This window comes from Larus michahellis, chromosome 3, assembly GCF_964199755.1.
Source record: "Larus michahellis chromosome 3, bLarMic1.1, whole genome shotgun sequence".
Lineage (NCBI taxonomy): Eukaryota > Metazoa > Chordata > Aves > Charadriiformes > Laridae > Larus > Larus michahellis.
Genome location: NC_133898.1, coordinates 30,142,608 through 30,155,860, shown reverse-complemented (window position 1 = coordinate 30,155,860; position 13,253 = coordinate 30,142,608). Strand labels below are relative to the sequence as shown.

General features: G+C 43.7%; 2 protein-coding genes across 3 annotated transcripts in view; both read right to left on the bottom strand.

Annotated features, from left to right (window-relative positions):
- The window catches only part of LPGAT1 (lysophosphatidylglycerol acyltransferase 1), a 69,024-nt gene extending 67,596 nt beyond the window's left edge, over positions 1–1,428 (bottom strand). Inside the window, exon 1 of the mRNA XM_074579491.1 lies at positions 1,191–1,428. Coding sequence (XP_074435592.1) covers positions 1,191–1,428 — 238 coding nt within the window. The remainder of the gene's footprint in view (positions 1–1,190) is intronic.
- A 500-nt stretch (positions 1,429–1,928) lies between these two features.
- Positions 1,929–13,253, bottom strand: part of INTS7 (integrator complex subunit 7) — a 46,061-nt gene continuing 34,736 nt past the window's right edge. The window contains exon 20 of one of the 2 annotated variants that reach the window (XM_074579490.1): positions 1,929–2,054. In XM_074579490.1, coding sequence (XP_074435591.1) covers positions 1,998–2,054 — 57 coding nt within the window. In that variant the 3' untranslated portion in view covers positions 1,929–1,997. Of the gene's footprint in view, positions 2,055–3,472; positions 4,904–13,253 lie in introns of those variants that run through there. The other variant, XM_074579489.1, reaches the window with a different exon arrangement.

Here is a 13,253-nt window from a genome sequence, read left to right as displayed (position 1 = left end):
CCAGAATCTAGCTTGCTGCTGCCACCATCTCCTTAAGAAGAACGGGAAGCTCACCTAGAGTATCCACAGAAACTTTGTGCATCTCGGAAAGGCACATGAGAAGGTACCAAAAGGCACATTATCACAGAGGCTTCAGCTCTTGTAGCCTAACAAAAAGAGCACTCCATCTGGGTGAACACTGACTTTCTGACTAATCAGGAGTCTGACCAGACTCCAGAGCTGTGTGCTGCCATTCCTTTTTTTCCTTGTTTACATGGACAAGACCCGCGGATGCAGCCTGGGCAGAAGAGAGGGAAAGAATTTTAGGAGGGCTGTTCATATTTTGCACTCAGTAGAATAATTTCCTCCCCTTTCCAAGGTCTAAGCACATACAAAGACTTAATGGCTGCTTCCTTGCACAAAGTGCAGTAGCCAGGATGAAAATCAGTGCATTCGAGGACAAGACTAGAGCCTTCCTTAATATTTCAGTTCAGTCTATCACCTTGATGAGCCTATGAATACTAAAAAGCAAAAGTTCAATAATAACTGCAAAGCAAGCATGCAGAGGGGAAAAACCCTACGGATTCTGTAATTAGTTCTGCTAACAGTAAATGAAGAGCCATACAGTTGAGAAACACTGCGTATGGCTATTTGTATGAAAGAGGTTCTCTCTGTTTCAGCTGCTTCAGAATGGAGAGAAAAGACAGTCGCTGTTGCAGGGAATAGAAGACCTACTCTTCTGACATCAGCTTCACGTCAAACTTCTTAGCTTTGTGTCCTGATAGCTTTTAAGCAGAGATGATAGAGAGATGCATAGACTTAAAGAAAAGTTTGGCTTTATTGACTACGGGCACAGTACAAATCAACATGCTTTTGAGCGGATGTACCTTGTTCATGTAACGCTAAAACAAAGTGACGAAGATACATAGGAAAAGTCATGTTTCTGATTATACTAAGCCAAAATACTGACTGAGAAACTCTTACTTAACACATAATAAGTTTGTACCTACTATTTAAAGAAACATTTCAGTACACTCAGCATCTTAATCCAGACATACAAAGCATCTGTATAAGAAACCTAGAAGAAAAACATCCCACGTATCCACTATATCCACATATTCCCCTACACATCCCCATGCTAAAACATCTATGTTTTAACACTTATTTACATCTTTATATTTGTACTTTTTAAATTAATAAGACGTTCTTACCTGTATATCCTGCCCACCAGCCCCAGGAAGCCACCATAGCTAAAAGCCACTTAAATAACACTCCTTCGATATACCAGAAGCTTTTACTATCCAACACTCGGAGCGGCTGCAGCACAATTAAATACAAGACGTAGGACGGAATAGCCACCAGGTTATTGGCGACCATAAAAGCGAACCTGAGGAGTGCTTTCAGGCAGGTATAGCCCACCCGCCGGGCCTGCTCTAGAGTCACGGCCATCCTCTCTTCACAGCGGAGGGCGCGGGACCGTCCTGCGGGGAGAGGAAAAACAAGGCACAGGTAGCGCTTTCCGAGTCGGGCCAGCCGAGGCGAGTGTGCCCGCCTGCCCGCTCGCCCGCCCGCCCGCCAGACCCAGCTCCTGCCTCCGCCGTTAGTCACTGGGAGAGGAAGCCACCCCACTCCATCGTGGGGGGAACGAAGGAAGCGGCGCGACCCTCCAGCCGCCGCCTCCCCTCAGCGGGGTCCGGGGGACCCCGGCCCGCAGCTCCCCTGAGGGGGACACCCGCGCGGTCCCGACCGGCCTCCATCTTCCCCCCACCAACACCACCAAAAAAAGATCGAGGGCGCCAACGCGGCTGTCGGCGGCTTCTCCCCCCGCCACGGAGCGGCTGACAGGAACCGGGGCCCGCGGGCGGCGCTGAGGGGAGCGGGCGGCGGCGGGCCCGGCCGCGGGACTCACCTCCGGCAGGGCGGCGGAGCGGCGGCGGAAGCGGCGGCGGGGCTGGGGGAGCTGGGCCCGGCGCTGGCGGCAGCAGTCCCGGCTGGCAGCGGCGGCGGCTGGCGGCAGCTCATGGACCCGGAGGTGGCTGGCCCGGCCGCGGCAGCGTTACTCGCCCTGCGGCTCCCTGCGGAGAGAGGGGGGCGGGCGGCGTGAGCGCGGGGGCCGGCGGGCGGGGAGGCGGGAGCGCCGGGCCGGGCGGGCAGGCGCAGACCGCGGGTTCACCTCGGTTCTCCCGCGCCGGCTGCCGAGCCAGGCCTGCCACCCCTTCCCCTCCCTTCCCTTACCCGTCCCCTCCCTGCCCGCCTCGGCGCTCCGCGGGCGGGACCGCGCCGAACCCCGGCCCCGCAAGGACAGGCGGGTGCCGCGGGCGAGGGGGGGAGGACCTTGCACCTGTTGGGGGCGGGAGCCCGGCCCGGCCCGGCCCGCGCAGGGTCTGTACCTCGGCACCGCCGCCTCCGTCCCCGCCGCGGGCCGCCGGCGGTTCATGCCGGCCGCTGGGGCCGCGCTCCCCGCCCCCGCCGGCTGCGTGTCCGCCGTGACCGCCCGCCCGCTGCCGAGAAGCGGGGCCGGCGCTGCAGCGAGCGCCGCCCCCCGCCGGAGAGCGCGGGCGGCTGCGCCCCCCCGCCCCAGCATACGCGCTCGGTAGAGCGGAGAAGAGCGGGGCGGGCACCGCTGCCCGGCTGGCGGCTCCTCACGGCTCCAGCAGCGCCTGCCGAGCCGGCCCGCGGGCTTCCCCGCTCCGCGGAGGGGGCTGACCCTGAGGCCGCCCCCCGGGGGTTCTCCTCCCGTCCCGAAGGCTGGCGGGGCGATGCTGGGGAACAGCACGGTGTGGCCGGACCCTTCGGCGACCAGCTGGTTTAATCCCCCTTTGCAGGACTTTTTAGTTAAAGTTAGGTGAAGTCACAGGTCCCTCAGCACCACCAGAGACGCTCCTGCCCCGGACATCAACAACACGTTTTGTCCCTGTAGCCGTTACGCAGCTTTCACAGGTTTTTTATAGATCAATTTTTTAATTCTGCCTTTCATCCCTGTCCTGTATCTGGAAATGCAATCTTCTACTTCCAGAGAAGCCCATCGGAGACCTGCCATTGCGCTGCAGCGACACTTGGCTTGAGCCCCGCTCCCACTCAGGGCAGGCCTGGAGACAGCCGAGCGGGGAGACCCCACAGCCCCCTCCCGACGACCTGCACCCCCACAAAAAACACTCCGGGGTGAGGAATTTTTGCCTTCTGTGTAACTGCATCATCCGTTGTGGCGATACAGGACTGTTGCCTCTCGCTCGTTCACTGTACCTGTCAGACACAAGCGTGCTCCTGTCTTCTCTATAACCCCCGTACAGGCCAGGGAAGAGCGCAGTCAGCCCACCTTTTAAAAATTGTAATACTTAGATGGAAAAACATACCATTTTCACATACAAACTATGCCATGAGTAAAGCTAGCCCACTGTTTCCTAGACAATGTGTCTTCAGAGATGACTGTACCATCAACGAAATTAAATCCCAACCTCCATTCCAGGAAGAAAACAAAGTTGTTATTGCAGATAAATTTAATTTGACAATTTAAAAACGCAAACAACCAAATAATGCCATCTTGTTCTATTTCAGTAAAACAAAACACAACAAAACCACTGACCTTCTTGACAAAAAGGACACATCTTGCATAAATGTTTCCAAGTCAGGGTGTTTTTCTGTCTATGTTATTTTTATTACTAGGTTAAATCTGACAGTTGCGCTCTAATCATTATGGAGTCAGCTGGAGCTGCTCTGAAGTGTTACCAGCTTCAGTAAGACTTGGGGTTTGTTCTGTTGTTTTGTTTTTTTTTCCCTTTTGTATCTCATGAGAATAACTCTGGGCATACACTTGAACTTATTCTCAGCAAAACTTTGCTCCAAAATCCTCAGGTAGAAAAAGGACAACTTTTAGGCCATAATTAAAGTTACATTTTAATTTTTACATCCCAACAGCAAAATGAAGCCTTGTTTTTATGTTATCCCAAGATGAAAAACATTAATTATAATTCATTTTTATAAGATTTCTTATATATCTCTTAATAATTTTATTCACACTGTACAATTTGTAATAGTATTCTCAAATCTGATACATCAAAATGAGGGACTGCAGAAATTATGTTAGACAAATAATGAATTAGGCAATTTATATTGCAGAAGGGAATTGCACATGGGGAAGCAGGCGTACAAAGCATTCTTTGTCAGAGCAACTGCCTTAAAGCTTAGGAAACTGTGGTTTAGCATTTTGCTGAATGAGCTGGTCGCAAAGACCCACTCCTATTCCTCATTTCCTGGCCTTCACATGGACGACCCAAGTCCTAGGGAGTGTGCACAACAAAATACCCCGTACGGATCTTGAGAAGCCCCTGCCGTCTGTCATCCAGTATGAGCCTCTGAAGAATCCTCTCTAGTATAAAGTAACATGTATGTGTATATATGTGCCATTATTGCAAACAAAAAGATGGAAACAACTAAGCAGTAGAAATCTTTTTTTTCCATCCTTTTTCATTTGGTCAATAACTGATAACACTGAAGCTCAGCAGCTGAACAACTGCTTTTTGGGTTTGATTTTTTTTTTCCAGTTCTTATTTCTGCAAACAATTCCTCAATCTCTGAGCTTCATGAGCTTTCATTATATGTTGTTTGTCATTTTACTATTATAAATGCAAAAAAAGGCAAAAGATTAATATAAGCAACTCTCAATTTGTGGCCTTTTCAACTATTTCTCTAAAGTTTACTTTTTTTTTTTTGACTGAATACCTCCCTGTACCTATGTCTTTTCAGCCTCGCGAACCTACTGACAGGGATGTCACTACTGATCATTGTAAAAATACATTTTAATATGCTTATTAACTGGTAGATACAGATACTAACATCGGTAATATTAGGTGATTGACTGATGTCAAGGATTGCTGGAGCAGGTGATTAAATATTGGAGTTGTCTCCCACTGACCTCCAAAAAAACCTACAGACCAAAACCACAGAAAAACGAGGTTAGGCTTATTCCTGCCTGTAAGAAGGAAAATTATTGTATTACTGAGGTAGGGATGCTACACAGTAGTAAACTAACACACCAGTTACATTGAGTTACTTTAAAAAGTTATCCTAAACAGCATATAGGTTACTGCAAGGGAGCTGCATAGTCTGGAAGATTCTGAACTTAACACAGGCTGGATCTGATCACTCTTATCTGGCAGCAAGATTCAAGTCAGGTTTTAGTGATAAGCTCCTTGAGAGACTTTTGAAGACAGTAACATTTTTTTGTCTCTGGGTACCCTTGAAGAAGCGATTAGCCACCATCATTCTCATACGCCGCTGTTCAATGGCACATATTTGCATTCGGGGTTTGCCATAGCATTTCAGCTGCCTGCAAGCGTAGCTGCGAGGAGGGAATGCACTGCAGGCATTCAAGCAGTCCGCGAGTCACAGAGGCATGGATAACCGTAATGAAATCCAGGTTCAAAGCTGTAAACACTGAACCAAGGAAAAGATTTGTTTCTGGAGTTCAGAAACAGCAAGTTTGGAATGCTTTTGAACCTCTGTCTGGGTCAAAGATTGGGAAATAAAAAGCTGCTCATTCGTCCCCACCAGATTCAATAGGCTTTCCCTGCTTGCTTGCCTTGTAGCAAACTGAAGTCACAGATGCCATATGGTGGGAGGAAAAAAAGGTTAGGAAGATGCACTCGTGGTGTTGAGGACACTAAAACCAAAATTGCCTTTAAAAAAATCATAAAGGCCTGTCATACAGAGAACAAAGACAAGAAAATAGCCTGAGAAATCTCAGAAACGCTACAGAGCGGAAAACTACTGTTTCTAACCTCTCAGAGCAGCTTGCTACTTGGGAAATTGTATAAAATTTTATAAAAAAAAAATAGTAGCATGACAAAAAAGATGAAAGTAGACAAAACTGCCACGAGGAACTACAAAGATGGGAGCATGTGCAGAGCACAGACTGCTGGAAGATACAGAACATGAAATAGGGCAGATACTCAAGGGAGCATAAATCCAGAAAGTATCTCAGGTGAATTAAGTAGTTAGCATTGGACTTGGAAAAATAACAGTTTAAAGAAGTGCCAAGAAGAACTTAACAACTATGTTTTCTATAGGCTGCAATAAAGAAAGGGAAAAGCACTGTTAAGGAAAAAAAAAAAAATGAACAAAAGGCACGAAGTTGTGGGCCCTTTAAAAAAAACAAAAGATATCATTAAACTTTAACCTCCAATTCTGAGCTGCTTTACAGAGTGTCAAATACCCTGGTGTGGAGGATTTTTGCATTGCTGTCTTCAGAACATTGAATATTTCATTAATTTTCATAACAACAGTTAAACATCCCAAAATACTCTGTAACATTAGCTTCCATTACGTCCTCTGTATGGGAGGCAAAATCACCTCCATTGTCCACATAAATTCTTAAATTTAAAGGGCAGCATCATTCACTCTATCTTTGCCAGCTGTATCCTCAGAAGGAATGGAGGAAACACGTTTCTTAAAGTCCCTTGATCTTCAGCAGCCAGCTGTTCTTAACATCCTTTCTCTTACTCATCCAACAGTAGACCACGCTTTTTAAAAGCTCTGCTTTCAGTAATCTTTTAGATACATGAGTTCCTTTTGACAACTCACATCCATTTATCACACACAAAATGTAAAACGCAAGCCAGTTTCCTTTTCTGATTTTTTTTTTTCCGGGAAGTAAATGTTGTCAGACTACTTGACCTTTTGGTCAAAGATGTTTTTACATGCATCTTAGTTCTTTTAAGGACACTTCAGGGTAACATGAAGGAGCCGTTAAAATGGAACTCAATTGTGGTATTGACTTTTAACACTTGTTACGTTCCTGTATTTATGTAAAAAGGCTTTAAGTGACCTGACACAGGGCTCAGCCCCCTAACAAGCTCCCTTCCCTTCCCTTGCCCCCCGCTCCACAGCCCACATCCAGTACCCCTCACCAAGATCAGGCATCTACGGACAAGCCAGCATTGCCAGTTCCTGTGGTTCTAGCATACAGAGTTGTCAGTTTTGCTCATTTTCTCTAATATTTTAAGCTCTTGGATGAGAGCTTTTTTCCTGCGAGAACGTGGCAAAGAAGATTCCCTGGTTTTAAACAATCTATGTAAATACACAACCAAATAAACCAAAAAGTTATTGCTAGGGTAAGAGAGATTAAACAAACAGAAGGTATTTCTTCTGAGTAAATAAAAACAGTATTGAAGTAGTAGTGTCATGTTGGTCGACCCCCGATCTGTTTGGGGGGGGGGGGGGTTTGTTTTGTTTTGCTTTTTTTAAATCAGGAATCATTAAATATTACGCAAGTTGGAGCGCTACTTAGTTCTTTAAGTTAATATTTCATTCCAAAATTTTTGTAACCCTAAATGAGACCAAGTAAATATTTTATAACCAGGTATTATTGCATTTGTAATTTTGGTCTAGGGAATTTTATATAGTTAGACACGGACAGAAGAACAAACTCTGACTCCAGTGAGGAAACAACCCCTCACATTCCACTCCAGTGCAATGCTTGAAATTCTGTCCAAGATAAAGTAAAAATTAAAATTCAACACACAGCTTCTGCGGAGAGCAAAGCGAGCCATAGCCAAGGAGGCCATATGACATGGAAGACACAGCTGTGCTAAATCAGTACAAGTACACATTATCAAATGTGCTACTGGGGAAGAAAGAGGACCACTCATATTTAATGCTGGGTCTGGCTACAGTTCCATCACTCCATCTAGTAAGTCCTGCAGCAAAATAGATCTATATACAGTGAGAAGCCTCAAGAATGCGTGTACTACACTCTCTCTGCTCTGCACTTTAGATTGAGCTCATCTGTTGGGTTACTGCCGCTCAATTTAATTGGCCAACATAGTTAGGTGCTCTCTACAGGAATGTATTTTTGTCTCATTTGATAGCTAATTCTTGATTATCATGTGTTTTCCAATGGTTTCCTGAGGCCAAGGCAGTGTGAAAATAGATTTGCTGGGTATGGACACATAAATAAAGTGATAGTTCATAAACGTTTTCAGGTGGAGATTATGTTTTAAAATTTAGAAGTACTCTGTTATTTATGATTTGTCAAAGGATTGTTTTTAACTATTTTTGGACATATTTATTTCCTTTGTAGCATAAAAGCAGTGTGATAACCAGTATATTGTACTACTTCTAGCACGAGGAATCTAAAGAGATTCTAATTATAAGTTACAGGGGGGGTCCAAGCCATATGATGCTTCAGTCAAGGCTATCCTAATCTCACAAAAAGAATTTGGGTAGATTCACATCTGAATGTACTTACTCTTTCTACAGCATAACAAGACCAAATCAAGGAAGTTTGGAGCTGGATAAGAACAGCACACTCATGTTTGTTCATGGCCTTCACCATTTGTAAGAAAGGTGAAAAAACAGAATAGATATTTCAATCTCTCTCCTTAGAGATGCAGAAGTTAACTTGAAGTTCCCTTTTCTGGATACGATTTTCATAAGGATATAAGATAAGCAAGACGTTTGTATTAACCATAGAGGGACAATGCCTTGAATCTCAGATTTGTGACTTTTTGTTTGTTTCAACTAAATACACATTTTGATGTGACTCTCAACGTTACAATAGCCTAATATATAGATCTTCTAACACAAAACCCCCTTGTTGTTCCTGCTATTACAATGCTATTTCATACCACACTAAGTTTTCCTATACCAATGCCTGTAACTGAGAGATGAATAATTCAGATGTTTTGAGGTGTTTAATTTCTCATTAAAACTAAATCGAAGACTTCGACAGAGACCTCTTATTAAAGATGGATAACAGATACACCGCAATGCGACCAGATGGTCAGCAAGCAGCACTTTCATTCGTTACCGCACGTAATGTGTTTCTGCCATACTGTGTGTGTCAATCAATGAGAGGTTTAAGTAGAGCACAACTAAGCTGGGTTCTCATCTCAGTTACATGGGTGTTTTTCACCCATTGACACTACTGCCATCAGGGTAAGTTTGAGCAGAGGGTTTGCTTTTAGTTTATCTGGGGCTTGTTTGGGTTGGTGGGTTTTTTTTTTGAAAGAAAGGAGCTCTAGAGTTACTCCAAGTACTTACTGAATCTTTAACCTCTGTGTTAGCTTGGTTATGAAATCTTTTATCCTTGACAAATTGATTTAGTTTAATCATATCTACAGAATCATATTACTTCAGGCAATGACGATAGGCTGATTATCTATAAGCTTGCACTTTGCAAGACTTTCATAAGCCCATAAAGTTTGCATAGGTAAGCGTAGTACAAACACAGAGAGGAAGACAACCTGTCTTTGGGCAGATGGAACTCCTAACATTTTCTATCTATCACACTGTTTTGCGATTAGCCATTTTAAAAAAAGTAATGTAGTAAAAACAGGGACTTGACTGCACTGAAATAATCTCTAATATTCTTCTCCATCTGTACTGGCAAATTAAGCACTACACTGCATGGTCCTGATCATAAAGATCCCATGCTGTGAGGTCAGTCATCAGATGAAGCTCCTATTTTCTTCAAACTCATTCAAGTTCATTTCAAGTCAAAATTTACCAGACTGACTGACTTGGGTTTTGGTAAACTCTTATCAACATCCAGTCAATGTTTGTGTATCAAACCACAAATACAAGAGAACTAAATAAATACTTATCACTGTTAAGATGATTCTCACACTTAAATACCTAGGGAATAGCTTTTTATAAAATTAAAGAGGTATTCAGACTACTTTATCCTTCTTACGTTTGTTGGATTCTATATCATTACAAGCTAAAATTAATACTGATGTTTCAGAAAAGTGGTAGGTTTTTTAGTTGAAAAAGAAAGTAAAGAGTCCAATGTAACAAAGACAGCTGCCTTTGTGGGGGAGTCTATTTGTCCATGTGCTGAATTCCAGTAACTTCAAACAGCACTGTGCAAAGTGCAAAGATCCGTCCCATTTGAGCTGGCTGAAGAACTGGCGACAAACTAACCAGGTCTGATCCAAGGTCCACTGAGCATTTCTAGGAAGCAGGTATTGTAAAATAAATACCATCACTGAAATTTCATCAGGACCGAGGTCTATTTAAAAAAAAAAACACTTCATCTTCCCCAATTTAGCATTATTTAATACAGCACACAAACCCCTCGTCTCACAGTGCCATACGCAGCTTTGCAACTCTTATTGCTTCACTTCCTCAAGACTGTGTTCAACTTGGTTACCGAAAGAAGGTAATGATGAATACGTCCATGCTGCAAGCTAGTTATGCAGTTCTTGCACAACAAGCTGAAACTGGCTGAAGAAATAGCGCAACACTGGGAAATCCAAAAGGAGAAGTCGCATCATAATTTGCATTTAAGCTGCACATTCACCCACATCCTCTGCAGTCTCACTACCTGCTTGCTTCATGCCTGAAAAACACGACTGCTGTCTCTCCACTGAATGTGGTAGAATAGCGTCATCCATTGTTAACAGCAATTAATCATTTCCTTGAGAGAAGTTCATTTAAACTTACTGTTGGCATTGGTTAATCAGTAATCATTAATTAAGTTAGATAGCGCTATTAGTTAGGCATTAAAAGGTAGCCTGCCTTTTATTTTTTTTTCCCTCTTATGGAAAAAAGGCTCTAAAGATGTAGGAGGAGGTTGAATTCCACAAAGCATTTATACATCTTAGTTGTAGTTTCACATTAAGTTTATCATCCTAAGCCAGGGACAGTCCCAATGTGCATCAGAGGGAGAGGAAGGGAGAAGGCTGCATTACAAGTGCCATATCATATGACTGGCATCAACAAGAAGGCCCCTTCCCATCCTCCCCACAGCAAATCCAAGCCAGGCCACTTTATCCTGATTTAGACTAGCCAGTAGCAAAGACTTAAGAAACAGTCATCAGCAGTCAAAGAGGAACTTTAATCCAGAGAGATGAAAGTAATGCTTCTTACTACGGACACCCAAGACCAGTTTCCTTAAGTCTGTGCCACAGCACAAGCATGTCTGTAGGGGACAAATACTCTGTATTTTCATGCCATGGGGTCAAGTGCTGCCCAGAAGGTCTGCAGGTTGGCATGGGCACTAAGTGCTGGAAATTATTCTTCCTAAAATACCACAATTGTTTATCATTAGTGCTATTGATGCATTTCAACTTAATAAAATGTTATAAAAGCCATTACACCATTGTTAACTGCGGCTAAGAAAAGTGATCCTAATGGCGTGGATGAATCCAGCCAGGCCACGAGGGATTACATAGCTTGATTTGCTCAGCCAAAGTCTCATAACAAAAAGCTGGAGGGAAACAAAACTAAGGTTTCAAAATGATCAAGATGTAACTATAATGCTACTTTTGCTTAAATTTATTAATCTACTAATCCTAGGAAAAAATTATTAAAGAACGTAAAACCACAACAGAAACTCCCTTTACTACACACAAGTGATGCAAAGGGAAAAGAAAAAACCCTTTCAAACATCTGCTAAGCTATTATCCCTTTTTCCCCCCCGTATATGAATACTCTGCCCTCAACAGTCACAGTTTCACTGAGCTCCTTTGGACACATACACAACTTTGTTGATCCCACTTGGTCCAAGCTGTGGCTGATCCAAACTACCAGTGTTTTATGCCTACTGTCTCGAATGCAACAGTTTCGCCAAAGTCCCAGCTTTCACCTCTTAGCACTCTATAGCCCCAAGGTTTTGAATGGAAGCTGGGGCCAAAAGGGCCCGGAGCAGGAGGTGACAGAAGAGCACAATGTGGTCTGACAACATATTTGGGCAGGATGTAGTACCTGCAGCATACTCACCCCAGGACACTTACCACATTGTTTAGATAGTGATGCATCCCCAGCTTCAAGGGGTAAAAAATGGTAGTTAAATGAAGTTGTGAGACTGGTAAATGAAGTCTAGTTATTGGTATAACTCAGGTCTTTCTGCTTGCTTCCACTAATAATTGTCAAGACTGTCAGACAGCAGTGAAAGCCACTATAATTAGATTTTTTTCTTTGGGGGAGGGGGGGCCGTGGGAGAAGAGGAAACAGATAAATGCGTTGAGGTTCTGGAAAATTATCAAACAAGATGGGCCTTGTGTTAATGCTGAGTGGTAAAATTATACATCACAGCAAATTCAGTATCATAGAACCATAACTGCTTATCACACTGAGCTGTGAGAACTTTGTACTGACTTAATTGGGGTCAAGATTTAATTGCATGACTTTTAGATAACACTTCTAAATGGCAGCATCTGTCTAAAGAGAAGACATTAATTCAAACCTTTTAGGCCAAAAGTTTATAGAGAAGCAAAAAGTTCCAGTCAGAGCAAGAACATGAAAAAAATACTAAGTAAGAAGTTATCTTGTCATAAAACATGTCTTGATTGGCAAACTGTAAGTAAGGATCAAACCAGTAACATGCTGGAGAAATAGTTAGATACAATGGAGTGTAGGCTTGGGCACTTAACCTACTATTCAATGTTCTTTTTTTCTGTACTTGTGTATTCCAGGGGATTCTTGCCTCCTGAAACTAGCCTAGCATCCTCTTTTTTTGAGTTAATACTCAATGATCACTGGAGTTAGACCCTTATTAAAGCAAAGCTACTAAACACAAAAATAAAATCCAGCAGTTGAACAAATTGTGTTGGATTTGTTACAGCTTGTTAGTAAGGATTCTCAAGCTTGAGTGGTGAAGAAAAAGGACACGCGATGGGGTGGTACTTTAATTCCAGACTATCTTCGTGCCTGAGATCACCAGCTAGGTGATCTCAGCCTAGTAGGGAGCAACTCTAGCTACAGCAGTGTCTTGGACATGGGAATCTGCAGGAGGATCTACCATGCCCAGCTATAAACTGTTTCTTTTCCTGAAGGCAGGGAGTGGAAGCAGAGGCTTGACACCTTCTAGTCCCACATCAGCTATTGCTGTCTCAAACTGGGGTGGAGGCCAGTAATTTGGAGTATTGCAAATGGTATTGCACATTCCACTCCCTACAACACACACTGTTATTGTGGTAACTTCTGTCTCCAAGTGGAGGTAGTATAGGAGTTGTTACATACCTTAGATATTGATCACCTCTCCCCTAAGGATGGGGTACAAAAAAAAACAAACAAGCAAAAACACTAAACCCAAACAAAAACCAAAACAAACCCAAAATATCCAAAACCCAAACCAACAGCAGTCATTACATGAGGCCACAAAAACATTCCCTAGGCTCCACAGCAGAGGCAGAAGCTAGGACTGCAAGCAAGGATAAGGTATGCGTGTCCCAATCTATAGCAGAAAGGCTCACATTCCAGGTGAGGAAATACACTTACATCTCTGAAACACTGCCAACCACCTTAACACTTGCTCCTGGCCACTAAATTTT